This window comes from Ursus americanus, chromosome 30 (genome assembly GCF_024610735.1).
Source record: "Ursus americanus isolate L20-20 chromosome 30, mUrsAme1.1.p, whole genome shotgun sequence".
NCBI classification, from domain to species: Eukaryota; Metazoa; Chordata; class Mammalia; order Carnivora; family Ursidae; genus Ursus; species Ursus americanus.
In genome coordinates, this window is record NC_142156.1 from 29,813,915 (window position 1) to 29,829,539 (window position 15,625).

At 39.3% G+C, this 15,625-nt stretch overlaps 1 protein-coding gene across 1 annotated transcript; it reads left to right on the forward strand.

Moving 5' to 3' along the window:
* Positions 1-4,572: 4,572 nt before the first annotated feature.
* On the forward strand, positions 4,573-6,750 carry LOC123803598 (uncharacterized). The gene is given in 3 exon segments (XM_087857520.1): positions 4,573-5,773; positions 5,775-5,809; positions 5,812-6,750. Coding segments are annotated over 3 exon segments (1,548 nt in total). The 5' UTR covers positions 4,573-4,664; the 3' UTR covers positions 6,216-6,750.
* The last annotated feature ends 8,875 nt before the right edge of the window (positions 6,751-15,625 follow it).

Below are 15,625 nucleotides of genomic sequence, written 5' to 3' on the forward strand. Positions count from 1 at the left end.
TTTTTTTAAAAGATTTTATTTATTTATTTATTTATTTGACAGAGATAGAGACAGCCAGCGAGAGAGGGAACACAAGGCAGGGGGAGTGGGAGAGGAAGAAGCAGGCTCATAGCGGAGGAGCCTGATGTGGGGCTCGATACCAGAACGCCGGGATCACGCCCTGAGCCGAAGGCAGACGCTTAACCGCTGTGCCACCCAGGCGCCCCTTCACGTTGGAATTTTGATAGGGATTGCATGGAATCTGTATATTTCTTTGGGTAGTACGGACATTTTAACAATATTAATTCTTCCAGTCTATGAGCACAAAATATCTTTCCATTTATTTGTGTTTTCTTTAATTTCTTTCCTTAATGTCTTGTAGTTTTCCATACATGCATCTTTTACCTCCTTGGTTAAATTTATTCCTAGATGTTTTATTCTTTTTGATGTAATTGTACATGGGATTGTTTTCCTAATTTCCCTGATAATTCATTATTAGTGTATAGAAACACAAGAGATTTTTTGTGTTGATCATGCATCTTTACTGAATTTGTTTATTAATTCTAACAGTTTTTTGACGACATCCTTAGGGTTTTCTATATACGATACCATGTCATTTGCAAATAATGACAGTTTTACGCCTTCCTTTCCAGTTTGGATGCCTTTCATTTCTTTTTCTTGCCCAGTTTTGGCTAGGAATTCCAGCACTGTGTTAAGTACAGTGGCAAGGATGGGCATCCTTGTATTGTTCCTGATCTTAGAGGAAAGGCTGTCAGCTTTTCACTGTTAAGTATGAATATTCCTTCTGTACACACTTTGTTGAGTTTTTATCACAAACAGATGTTGAATTTTGTCACATGCTTTTTCTTCATCTGAAGTATAACCAATTTTTCTGGGTTAATTTTATATCCTAAAACTTTGGTGAGTTTTTTTGTGGAATTGTTAGGCGTGTCTGCATCTCAGATCATGTCATCTGCAGATGGTTTTACGTCTTCCTTTCCAGTTTGGATACATTGTATTTTTTTCCTTGCCTTTTCTTGCCTTCTCTAGAACTCGTAGTAGTATGTTGAATAGAAATGGCAAGAGTGGCCTTCTTGTCTTATTCCTCGTCTTGGGGGTTAAAACTTTCAGACTTTACCATTAAGTATGATGTTAGCTGTTGGTTTTTTACATATGGCCTATACCATGTTGAGGAAGTTCCCGTCTATTCCTAGCTGTGTTGTCATCATGAAAGGGTGATAGATTTTGTCACATCCTTTCTCTGAATCAATTAAGATCTCATGTAATTTTCTTCCTTTGTTCCATTAATGTGGTGTATTACAGTGATTGGTTTTTGTATGTTGAGCCACCCTTACATTTCTGGGATTAATCCCACTTAGTCATGTTGTATAGTCCTTGTAATATGCTGCTGAATTTGATTTTCTAGTGTTTTATTAAGGGTTTTTGCATCTTTATTTGTAAAGATCTATCGTTTTCTTATCTTATAGTTTCTTTGTCTGGTTCAGTATCAGGGTAAATCTAGCCTCTATCGTTTTCTTATCTTATAGTTTCTTTGTCTGGTTCAGTATCAGGGTAAATCTAGCCTCATAGGTTGAGTTAGGAAGCATTGCCTTCTATTCAATTTTTGGAAGAACTAGTGTTAATCCTTCTTCATGTGTTTGGTAGAATTCACCAGTGAGGCCATCTGATCCTGGGCTGAAAAGCAGAGAAATCTGTTGGGAGATTTTTGTTTTTTTTTTTTTAAAGATTTTATTTATTTATTTGACAGAGAGAGAGACAGCCAGCGAGAGAGGGAACACAAGCAGGGGGAGTGGGAAAGGAAGAAGCAGGCTCATAGTGGAGGAGCCTGACGTGGGGCTCGATCCCAGAACGCCGGGATCACACCCTGAGCCGAAGGCAGACGCTTAACCGCTGTGCCACCCAGGCGCCCCTGTTGGGAGATTTTTGATTACTGATTCAATTTCCTTACTTATTCAGATTTTTAAATTTTTTCTTGGATCAGTTTTAGTAGTTTGGATGTTTCTAGAAATTTGTTCAGTTCATCTGGGCTATCCAATTTGTGGCATACACGTGACTTCAGCACTATCTATTGAATAATTTGCCCTCCAGATATTTGTAATATCACCTTTATGATATTACAAGAACCAGGTTTGGGAGTTATCTGTTCAGCCCACTATTTGTTTTTAAATGAAAGCAGTTTTTGAACTGAAGCAAAAGTAATTTAATAATTTTAGCTTTGTAAACTTCTTTTGCCCTGATTTTTCTCCCAGGTGAATTTTTTGTCTTTTTTTTTAGCAAAGTAAAACTTTCATTTTGCAGTTTAGTTAATTTTATCATAAATTTACAAAGAATGTATGCCATTTTAGTAATCAGTCTTCTTATGTCTCAGTAAAGTTTTATATTTTTTTCTGAAAAGACATTTTATCCGGGATTTTTATTTGTTCTCAGCTGGAAGATCACTTTTGGATACTCAGTCCATTACTGGAAACGGAAATCTAGCAAATTTTTTAATCTTTGCCAATTTAACAGGTAAAGGGAAAAAGTTACTCTTTTAATTTCCATTTCAAGTTCTCATTAGTGTGGTTGAACATCTTTTCATATATTTCTTTTCTTTTTTTAAAGATTTACTTATTTATTTTAGAGAGACAGTGTGTGAGCCGAGGGAGGGGCAAAGGGAGAGAGAGCAAATAACCTCAAGTAGACTCCCCACTGAGTGAGGAGCCCAATGCAGGGCTCGATTCCAGGACCCTGAGATCATGACCTGAGTCAAAATCAAGAGTTGGCCACTTAACCAACTGAGCCATCTAGGCGCCCACATCTTTTCATATATTTATTAGCCATTTGAATTTCTTCTGTGAATCACTCATATCTTATGTCGATTTTCTTATTTGTTTTATTCTTATTGATTTACAAGAACTTTTTACATAGAAGATTATCAATCCTTTGAAAATAATACATATTGCAAATTCCTTTTCTCAGCCCAGAAAATTCAAACTTTTTTAGGTTGTACAGAAAACCTGGATTTCTTTGTTTTCCAGTGTGCCTCTGGTTTTAGAATGGATCCTGGCCTTGGTGTCAGCCTTCCCCAAGGTTATTCTTTTCAAAAGGCTGGAATTCCTTATAACTATTGTGACTACTATAGCTTTAAAAACTAATATATTTTATCCTTAAGAATGGTGTGAAAGGGGTGCCTGGGTGGCTCAGTCATTTAAGTGTCTGACTCTTGATTTCGGCTCAGATCATGGTCTCAGGGCTGTGAGATCGAGCCCCATGTCAGGCTCCACGCTCAGCATGCTCAGCTTGAGATTCCCTCTCTCCCCCTCCCTCTATCCCTCCTCCACCCCCACTCCCACACGCTCTCTCTCAAAAAAAAAAAAAAAAAGACTAGTGTGAGTATCTTCTTTTTATTTTTTCCAGGTGGTTAGCCAGTTGTCCAGTACCATTTTTGAATGATCCATATCCCCTTGCTGCCTAAAAAGGCCACATATGCATCTAAATTGGCCCCTATTTCCAGGCCATCTGGGCTGTCTGGTTTCATGAATATAATGTTGTTTTAATAATCATAGTTTTGGGGGCGCCTGGGTGGCACAGCGGTTAAGCGTCTGCCTTCGGCTCAGGGCGTGATCCCGGCGTTACGGGATCGAGCCCCACATCAGGCTCCTCCACTATGAGCCTGCTTCTTCCTCTCCCACTCCCCCTGCTTGTGTTCCCTCTCTCGCTGGCTGTCTCTATCTCTGTCAAGTAAATAAATAAAATCTTTAAAAAATAATAATAATAATAATAATCATAGTTTTGGACCAGTGCCTAATTGGGCAAGTCTCCTTCGTTTGGCTTCTTTTATTTTTTTAAAGATTTTATTATATTTGTCAGAGAGACAGAGATAGAGAGCAAGCACAAGCAGGGAGAGCAGCAGCCAGAGGGAGAAGCCAGCTCCCCGCTAAGCAGGGAGCCCGATTCGAGACTTGATCCCAGGACTCTGGGATCATGACCTGAGTTGAAGGCAGACACTTAACAGACTGAGCCACTCAGGCATCCCTGGCTTCTTTTATTAAAAGCAAAAAAAATAAACAATAACAAAAAAAAAATCTTGGTTTGTTTGCACTTAAATCCTTCCCCCCCACACATTTAGTAGGTTTTATTACTGGTAGCCATTATTAATATTCTCCAGATGAACCTAAAGTCAAATATTTGGGAAACTATGTTCAACAAAATATTTTTCATTATATTACCCAATTACTGAAAGTTTCTATTCTTTCATTCCATGTTTTCTTAATGAAAAATCAACACACAAATATACAATGTCGGTCTCCCTCTGTGATCTTTCCTGAAGACTTTATTCTTCAAGTACATGGTTAAGGGAGTGACCACTATCTTTAAAAGTGCCTTTCTTTTTTTCTTTTTTTAAGATTTTATTTATTTATTTATTGGACAGAGAGAGATACAGCGAGAGAGGGGACACCAGCAGGGGGAGTGGGAGAGGGAGAAGCAGGCTTCCCGCTGAGCAGGGAGCCTGATGCAGGGCTCGATCCCAGGACCCTAGGATCATGACCTGAGCCAAAGGCAGATGCCCAACGACTGAGCCACCTAGATGCCCCTAAAAGTGCCTTTCTATTTTAGATACTTTAGATACTTCAGATACTAGAACTTCTGAAAGGAATTATGAACATAAGATAATTTCTTATCATATGTGTCGTACATATGCAAAGTCAAACCTGAAGCAAGTAATTTCTGAAGAATTTTCCCAGACTATGATAATCAACAAAGGTAAAAGGAATGGAGTCTGTTACCCCGCCAGAGAAGTCCCAGAATCTCTTAGCTGTTTAGAGAGCCATCCGGGGCAGACGGCATTTACCCTTACGAAAGTCCTGACTCAGGAGAACATTCACGAAGATAATGGATTTGAGTTGAGACAGCAATCAAACTTCATTACTCAAAGCACAATTCCTTCAGGGGAAACAATGTGTAAATATGACAGTTACGGCAGGAGCTTTTTGCATGACCTTGGTCTAAGTAATCATCAGAGAATCCACACAAGTGAAAAGCCATACAAGTGTGATCAGTGTGGGAAATACTTTAGCTGTGGCTTGGATCTCACTCAACACCAGAGTACTCATACTGGAGTTAACCCGTACCTTATGAGAGATCAGAAATTTGGTGCTAGAGAAAAGCCCTTCAAATGCAGAAACTGTGGCAAATCTTTTAGCAGGGGGACACACCTTATACAACATGAAAGATGTCACACAGGGGAGCGACCACATGAGTGTAACATATGTGGGAAGTCGTTCAGCTGGGACTCATCCCTCATTCTACATCAGAGAACTCACACTGGAGAAAAACGCTATGAGTGTAGTGAATGTGGGAAGGCCTTCAGCCAAAGTACGTGCCTCACACAGCATCTGAGGATTCATACAGGCGAGAAACCTTATGCATGTCATCAGTGTGGGAAGGCCTTTAGCCAAAGTTCGCATCTAACTCTGCATCAGAAAACTCATACTGGGGAGAAACCCTATGAATGTAATCAGTGTGGCAAAGCCTTTATTCAGAGCATTCAACTTACTCTGCATCTGAGAACTCATTCTGGAGAAAAACCTTATGAATGTACTGAATGCGGTAAAACCTACAGTCATAGCTCATCCCTAATGCAACACAAGAGGATTCATACTGCAGAAAAACCCTTTGAATGTAAAGAATGTGGAAAAGCCTTTACCCAGAGCATTCAGCTTACTTTACATCTGAGAACACATACTGGAGAGAAACCCTATGAATGCACCGCATGTGGCAAAGCCTACAGTCAGGTCATCCCTTAATCAACATAAGAGGATCCATACTGGAGAAAACCCTTTGAATGTAATGAATGTGGGAAAGCTTTCCGATGGAACACACACCTTACTCAGCACCAGAGAATTCATACTGGAGAGAAACCTTACAAATGTAAAAAATGTGACAAATCTTTCAGCAGAAGTACACACCTTAATCAACATCAGAGAATTCATACTGAAGAGAAACCCTACAAGTGTAACGAGTGTGGGAAAACCTTTGGTCAGAGTGCATATCTGACTCAACACCAGAGGATGCATTCTGGAGAAAAACCCTGTCAGTGTGAGGAATGTGGAAAGGCCTTCACTGTAAATGCGTACCTTGCTCAACATCAAAGGATTCACAAGAGAAAGGAGCCTTTATTAGGTGCCAATCACAAAGAAATTCTGGCTGGAAAGAAATTCAACAAATGTGTCTGATGTGGGAAATACTGCAGCATAAACGTGGGCATTCCTCAACATGAATAAATTAATAAAAGAGAGAACTCCTATAAATAGAACTGTGGAAAACACTTCACTTCTAGCATGCCACGAATGCTAGAATACTAATAAGCTCATCAGGTCCATCATAAAACTAAAAAAGTGTAAAATGTGTTAAATGTTTCAATGTGATACGACCTCTTACTGTAAGTTAAAGGAAAAATGCTGAGGAGAACCGTGTAAATAACATCTTTAAAACCACAGTCACACATGAAAGTTAAACCTTTTTCTCTATCATGCGGAATTTCTAGAACAGGTACAGTAGTAATGTCTGTTGAATCTCTAAATGACATTATATATAAGGAGGCTCACCCTTCAAATCTGATGTCTCACTGTATATATACAGAGCTTTAAATACCGTAGATCAAGGGACAGCAAACTGTGGCCCATGGGCCAAATCCAGCCTGTACCTGTTGTTATAAATAAAATTGTATTGGAACACAGTCACATCTATTCGTTTATATAAACAACTGAAATTTATTCTCTCACAGTTTGGGAGGCTGATGTCCAAGATCAGGGTGCTGGCAAGTTTAGTTTCTTCCGAGTCTCCTCTACTTGGCTTCTTGCTGTGTCCTTACATGACCTTTCCTCTGTGCATTCATCCTTGGTATCTCTTCCTTTTCTTATAAGGACACCAGTCATTTTGGATTATGGCCCCATCCTTATGACCTCATTTGACTATGATCACCCCGTTAAAGGCCCTGTCTTGAAATGGTCACATTGAGGTTCAGGGATTTGGTTTAATTTGTTCAGGTTGCTGTAACAGATATACGGTAGACTGGGTGGCTCATAAACAACAGAAACTTATTTCTCACACTTCTGGAGGCTGAAAAGTCTAAGTGTTGGCAGATTCAGTGTTTGGTGAGAGCCCACTTTCAAGTTCATAGATGGCCATCTTTTTGTTGTGCCCTCGCATGGTGGGAAAGGTGAGGAATCTCTCTGGGGTCTCTTACAAGGGTGCTAATCCTATTCATGAGGGCTTTACCTTCATGACCTCTCACCTCCCAAAGCCCCCCACTTCCTAGTACCATGACTTTTGAGGTCAGGATTTCAACATGAATTTTGGTAGGACACAAACATTCAGACCATAGCAGGCTTCAACATATGTATTTGGAGGGAACACAACTCTGTCCTTAACAATGCTGCGAAGCCTAAAATACTCTCTAGCCGTTTACAGAATAAATTTCCTAAACCTGAGGGTATAGATAACCAACTATAATATGTCAACATTCTACACTGTATATAGATTTCTAAAAATAATAATAATAATAAGTTAGGGCAGCATAGTAGTCATAAATTGTACCATACAGAGAACCCGACTGTTTTGTAATTGTTTAATTATTTTGCAAAAATTAGAGAAGGGATCTTTTTTTCTGGAAAATAGAAGGCAGACATGTTTCTTTTTTTTTTTTTAAGATTTTATTTATTTATGTGACAGACAGCCAGCGGGAGAGGGAACACAGCAGGGGAGAGGGAGAGGAAGAAGCAGGCTCCCAGCCGAGGAGCCCGATGTAGGACTCGATCCCGGAACGCCAGGATCACGCCCTGAGCCGAAGGCAGACGCTTAACGGCTGCGCTACCCAGGCGCCACACAGACATGTTTCTTTAAAGTTAACTCTGTGACTTCTCCAATTCATAATTTTTGTAGCAAACACCATTCAGATCACCTCCTATTTATCCCATTGGTGAGGGTGGGATCTTCCACCCTCCATAATACAAGATAGCTAAATGCACAACACCTGACACTGGCCTGATGGCTGACAGAAGTTTATTGGTCACATATAATCCCAGCCCAGGGAAGGACACCGCACACCACACCACACAAACACCACACATGGGTTGCACTCAGGAGCAGAGCGAACCAGTAGGACCAATGGGAAGCAGGTTTGGAGTAGTCAGAGAGTGAGGTATTCCGTTTTCCACAAGAGAATGTGATTGGCTTGTGTTAATAATTCATGGGCTAGCAGGGTGAGGATGGAACGCTAGTCCAGGTGATAGGGAAACTACCTGGATTAGGAGCCTTTCCTGTTGGTCAGTGGGCATATTGGCAAGAGCAAGGGGATCCACAGTTAGGCTTGGGGGCCCTGTGAGGCTCAAAGATGTCCACGCAATGGTGAAATTTCAATTTTCACACACAGCATTAGAAACCAGGCTGGTCAGGGGAAAGTCTGCCGTCTTGTACTACTAATCTAATTTGCCTTACTAGGAGCAAACCCTCATTACACCAACTTTTTTCACATAACTTTTTCAACTGCATACTTCTTCCAAGTGACCCCAACTTTTCTTGGTCCTTTGCTTTCCTGCTAAAATTTTAGAGTGAGCTTGTCCATTTCTATCCCTAGAAACTGTATTATTTTATCAAATGCATTTTCTGTATCTATTGAGGATACTTTTTTCTCATTTACTGTGTTAAGTAGGCTAATTACATTGATTGATTTTGAAATATTAAACCAACTTTTCATTCCTTGACTAAACTCCACTTGGTCGTGATATATTATCCTTTCTAAAGTGTTGCTGGAATGGATTTGCTATTTTAAGACTTTCACTTCTATGTTCTTGCATTGTTCTGTAATTTTCTTTCCTTGTAATGTCCTTGTGAGGTTTTGGCATTAGGATTATTTAAGCCTCTGTTTTAAATTACAGTTTTAGAGGGTTTTAGTTTGTTTTGTTTTGTTTTAGTTATAGGGCTATTCCAATTTTTTTTCTTTGTTAGATTTGACAAATTCCATTTTTCAAGGAATTGTCAATTTTATCTAGGTTGTCAAATTGTTGGCAATTTGTTGCTAAATGTGTTAATACCACTCCCTTATTATTCTTCTAATGCCAAGAGTATAGGTATGTCTCCTCTTTCACTCTTTCTTTATACAGGTAATTTGTGTTTTCTCTCTTTCTTGATCAGTTTTACAGGGGTTTATCAGTTCTAGTCATCTTCTTTGGCTTCGTTGGATTTGATTATTCATCTGTTTTCTATTTCATTGATTTCTGCTCTTAGGGTTTTTTTTCTTTCTTTGGGTTCTTTGTTGTTGTTGTTGTTATTTTTAGTTACTAGCTTAAATTGTTTTGTTTAAAGATTGTATTTATTTATTTATTTATTTATTTATTTATTTATTTATTTGAGAGAGCAAGTGCATGTGAGCACACATACACATGGGGGAAGGTCAGAGCGGGGGGGAGAGGGACAAGCAGACTCCGTGCTGAGCACAGAGCCCAAAGTGGGGCTCAATCTCTTGACTCTGCAATCATGACCTGAGCCAAAATCAAAAGTCAGACGTTTAATGGACTGGGCCACTGGGGCACTTCTTAAATTATGTTTTTTAACCATTTTTTTTTCTTTTCTAATATGAGTTTCCTCTAAGTACTGTTTTAGCAGCGTCTCATGAATTTTGAAATACATTTTTATTATAATTTATTTAAAAATGTTTCCCTTGGGATTTCTTCTTTGCTAGGTGGTTGTGTTCTTTAATTTCTAAGTATTTGGGGATACTTTAGTTATATTTTTTGCTTTTGATATCTATTTTAATTCCATTATGGTCTAAGAACAAACTGTGCATGACTTCAATTATTTTGAGAGTATTAAACTTGTCTAACAGGTCAGCATTAGTTTATCTTGATGTATGTTCCATATTAATTTGAAAGGAATGTGTATCCTGCCATTGTTGGGTATGGTCCTCTATACATGTCAATTAGGTCAAGGTGATTAACAGTATTGTTTAATTCTCTGAATTCTTATGGTTTTGGCCCACCTGTTTTATCAGTCACTGAGAGAATTGTTCAAATGTCCTTGAAATGTTTGCAGACTGGTCTGTTTCTTCTTTTATGTCAATTTTTACTTAATGTATTTTGAAACTATATTATTAGGTATATAAACATTTTGGATTATATCTTCAGGAAGAACACAGTCTCTTATCATTATTAAATGTCCTTCTTAATATCTGGTGATATTCCTTATCTTTAGGTCTACTTTGTCTTATATCAGTACCCACTCCAGCTTTCTTGTGATGATTGTGTTTCACAAGATATCTTTCTTTCATCCTTTTCCTTTTTATTTCTCTGTGCCTTTATAACTAGAGGGTATCTTTTATAAAGGGCATACAGTTGTATCTTTTTCTTTTTTAATGCAGTATGATCATCTCTGCCTTTTAAAAAAAGATTTTATTTTAAATAATCTCTACACTCAACATGGGGGTCAAACCCACAACCCCAAGATCAAGTTGCACAGTCCACTGACTGAGCCAGCCAGGCACCCCAATGATCTCTGCCTTTTAGATAGTGTATTTAGCCCACTAACTTTAATGTCTACTTTCTATTTGTTATGTCTGTGTCCCTTTTTTGTTTCTTTGCTTCACCTTCTATACCTTCTTTTGGATTAATCAAGTAATTTGTAGGGTTCAATTTTATCTCATTTGTTGGTTTTTTAAGTATACCTCATAATTTTTTGCAGTTGTATTGTAATATACATTTTTAGTTTATCACAATAGCTTAAATTAATATTATGCTACTTTACAGAAAACAAACTTACATTACAATATAATTCCATTTACTCCCCTTTGTGCTATTATTGCCATTTATTTTATGTCTTCATGTGTTATAAGCCCTATAGTACTTTATTATGTTTGTGCCTTAAACAATTTATAGATTCTTTTAAAACTTAAGAAAAATAGAATTTGCCATGTACTCACAAGTTTATCCTTTAGTAATCTCCATTCCTTCCTGAAGACCTGAGAAAATTATCTGAGAAAATTTTCCTTCAGCCAGAGAAATTTGTTGGCATCTGAATATTGCTTTTAATGAATTCTGTGAGGCTTTGATTTTCTGAAATATCTCAATATATATTGCTTTTCACTTTTGAATAAGTTCTGCTGAACATAGGATTCTTAGTTGACAAGTTGGGGGGGTTATTCTTATAGCACTGAAGATTTTATTTAATTGTCTTCTGGCTGCCATCGTTTCTGATGAGAAGTAATTCTGTACTTCTTTTTACTATTTCCCTAATGGACTGTCTCTTTGTTGTTATTTTTTCTTTCCATCCTTTGTTTTTGGTAGTTTGACTAGGTGTGATCTTCTTTGTGTTTACCCTTTCTGGAGTTCACTAAGTTTTTTGGATTTCAGGGTTGATGTCTTTTTCAGTTTGGGAAAAATATGGCTGTTGTCTCTTCAGATAATTCTTCTGCTCCATTCTTTCCTCCCCTTCTAAGACTCCAATTACATATGCATCAGATCAGTGATTCTCAAAGTGAAATGTGGTTTGGGATTCTGGAAGTCTTCAAGACCCTTTCAGGAGATCCACAGGATAATTTTTTTTTCTTAAGGATACTCTCATAAGTGTCCAATGCAGTTTTCTAGAATCTGTGTGATGTGTGCTATCACAAAAGATTGAAGGCTGAAGCAGGTATGAGGATCCAGCTATTTTCTATTACATTAAAGAGATTGGGGGGGGATGTCAATGTCACTCTTCTCACTACTTTTGTTTTGGAAAATACAGGATTTGTATTCCATTTTTAAAATATGTCACTTATGTTAAAATTGTTATGGGTTGTGTGCTCCCCCAAAATTCATATGTTGAGGTCCTAATGCCTGGTATGTGAGAATGTGACCTTACTTAGGATAAGGTCTTTGCAGAGGCATTCAAATTAAAATGAAGTTGGTTAAGCATCCGACTCTTGATTTCAGTTCAGTCATGATCTCAGGGTCATGGGGTCGAGCCCCACGTTGGGCTCCTCATTCAGTGGGGAGTCTGCTGGAGATTCTCTCTCTCCCTCGCCCTTTCTCAAATAAATAAATCTTTTTTCAAAATAAAATATAATGAGGTCTTTAGAGTGGACCCAATCCAATATTACTAGTATCCTTATAGGAAAGGGGAAATTTGGGGGCACTTGGGTGGCTCAGTCGTTAAGTGTCTGCCTTCAGCTCAGGGCGTGATCCTGGCGTTATGGGATCGAGCCCCACGTCAGGCTCCTACACTGGGAGGCTGCTTCTTCCTCTCCCACTCCCCATGCCTGTGTTCCCTCTCTCGCTGGCTGTCTGTCTCTCTCTCTGTCAAATAAATAAATAAAATCTTTAAAAAAAAAAAAAGGAAAGGGAAAATGTGGAGACAGACACATACACAGGAAGCATGCCATGTGAAGATGAAGGCAGGAACTGGAGTGATGCTTCTACAAGCCAGGAAATAAGAAAGATTGAAGCAAACCACCAGAAGCTATGGGAGAGTCATAGAACAGATTCTTCCTCATAATCCTCAGAAGGAACCAGCCCTGCTGACACGTTGATCTCAGATTTCTAGCCTCCAGAACAATGAGGCAATACATTTCTGTTGTTTAAACCACTTAGTTTACGGTATTTTGCTACGGCAGTGCTGGGAAACTAATACAACATGTATTTGGCTTATTATTTTATTGAATTAATAAATATTTCTAATACCCTCCGTTTTAATTTCAAATGCAGTAAATATAGATAGATATAACTCACATAAGCAAAAACACTTTAGGGTTCTCAGTAATTTTAAGAGTGTAAAGGGCTCCTAAGACCAAAAAGTGGAAAACTATTGTGTTGGACCATGATCACATTGTCTCACAAATCTCAGATGATTTGTTCTGCTTTCTTTCACTTTTATTTCCACTTCATTTTGTTCTCTGTATATCAGTTCGGATAATTTCTACTGACCCATTCGCATCAATGAGTTTTTCAACTTGGTTCTTTTTAAAGGTCCATTACTTTGCTGAGCTTCCTCATCCATTTACTTGTTCGAACTATATTTTCTTGTAAATTCTCTCACATAATTATAGTAGTTTTGTTAAACTCTTAGCTAAATCCTTCATCTGAGCCCCTGTAGGTTTCTTTACGTAGGCTTTTTTTTTTCTCGACTATGGGTCATGCTTTTCTGCTTTTTTGCATGTCTAGTAATTTTTTATTTTATAATGGCCATTGTTGATGATGCTGGTAAAGGACTCTGGATTCTGTTATCTTCCTTTAAAGAGTGTTGGGTTTCATTCAGGCAGGCAGCTAAACTGTTCACAATGATCCTGTGAGATCTTGGTTTTAGGTTTTTTTAAGGTAGGTCTATTTTAGTTTTGCCCTTAGTCCTAGGACATATCCCTTAACATTGGGCTATATCTTTACCACTAAGGCCTGCACCTTCTGGGACTCCAGGGGAAAGCTCCATGTATTTAATAAATCCTTTGGTGAGAGTTAAATACCAAACTCTGTGAACTCTCCACTCAGCTTTTTAGCCTTCCAAATGATGCTTAGAGGAAAGCGTCCTTGGAGTTGTATGCAGTTTAGGAGTCACTCAAGAATTTAAGGGGAGGGGCGCCTGGGTGGCACAGCGGTTGGGCGTCTGCCTTCGGCTCAGGGCGTGATCCTGGCGTTATGGGATCCAGCCCATCAGGCTCCTCTGCTGGGAGCCTGCTTCTTCCTCTCCCACTCCCCCTGCTTGTGTTCCCTCTCTTGCTGGCTGTCTCTATCTCTGTCAAATAAATAAATAAAATCTTAAAAAAAAAAAGAATTTAAGGGGAATTTTTATGCAGATTTTGAGGCTTATCCCTATTTGGCTATCTCCAAATTCCTGGGGTTTTTTTTCCCCTCTCAATTTAGAACCATTCTGAAAGCCCTGAAACTCTGCCCTCTGTATCAGCAGCCCATTATCCTGTCGAGATCTCTTTCTTTGTGCAAGTTTATAACTATTATTGACAAGAGGATTAGTCTGATACAAGCTACCTGTACAGGTACTTGGTACAGGTATTTAGGTTATAACCCCAAACAGTAATGTAATGAGACATTACATTAATGTCTTTAATGTGTTCTGGTCTTTAAGATCTTCCAATTTTAAGTGCTTTTTATTTTTTTTATTGAGGTATAATTGACATACAATAATACATTAGTTCTAAGCATATAACATAGTAAGTTGACATTTGTACATACTGTGAGCTTTTTACTTTTAGAATGGTATATATACCCATATTTCTCTGGAACTCCACATGGCCCTGCTAATCAGCCCTTGGGATTTTACATGGATGACCTTAAGGATTCAGAAAGTAACCTAGGCCATCTCTTTATCCAGTGAGAGTTTTACACTACCTATTCTCAATTAAATGCCTTTCACAGCTCCAGAATTCTACAGTCAGTATAGAGCAATAACTGTACCTCCCATCCACTTCCTTAATTTAGGCTGGACATATCCCTGTACCTACTATTTTGTTACTCTTCAGGACTGGTAGGCAGGGATATGGGTAGACAGAGCACACAATATGGAATTCCTGGGACTGTACTGACTTACATACGGTCACACAACCAGATCCATGAGACCCACAGTGACATAAATATGTACACAGGGGCACAGATTCACAAAGATGCACACACTGGTGAACACTGTGGGTACACACAGACACACTGAGTGACATACAGAGGAACATATACAGCACACACACAGTCACACTGGACCTGTGATACCCACCAAGGCACAAACCAGAATTGTGAGAGAACAGCGACACACACACACACACACACAGGTTTACAGATTCACCTGCACAAGACATGTACGCACTGCCGCATACAGATAGAAACAAACTCACCCAGGTCTGTAGACCCCCTAGAGACATAAATACATACACAGGTTCACCTACACACAAGGATTCACACATTAACCAGCCCTGTAACGCAACAGCCACTCACCACTGCACTCACAGACTCACAACCAGATTTGTGAGATTCAGGTGCACACAGTCCCACAGCCACCCAGGTTCGTGCCCTGGGGTTGCTATTGAACACTGTTCCTGCACTGGGCACAGCTCACTGGTATCAAGTGAGAACCTATGGCCAAGCCTATCTGGAGTCAAGGTGGGGGTCTGAAAAGTTTCCAGTCTGCATCCCTTCTGCCCGACCCCAAACTAGCTTTCAGTAAGAACCTGGTAATGAACTTTCTTCTGGAGTTACTCACCTGGGTTCAAAGCCTGGCTCCACCTTCTCCTGGCTGTGTGACCTGGGACAAGTTACCCCACCACTCTGTGCCCAATTTTCTCCATCTCTAAAATGAAGGTAATAATAGTTACCAAACTTCACTGAGCTATTGTGAATGTTCTGCCAGAAAATACATGTCATGGCCTTTCCAGGCAGGAAACATGCCCGGCCTGTGGCTGGTGCTCCATAAATATTGGCGTCATCACCGTGTTAAAGTTAGAACACTGGGCCAGAGCTCACCACAGCCCAGACCCTCCTTCCCAAGCTCCTGAGTGTGGGAAGCCACCAGGCCTGACAACTGGGCTGGGGCTTTCCCTCCTCCGGGGTCCCAGGTGCACGACCACCACCTCTAGGGTCCCTAAGGCCAGAAGCCTGAGTCTTTTCACAAAGATGAATGT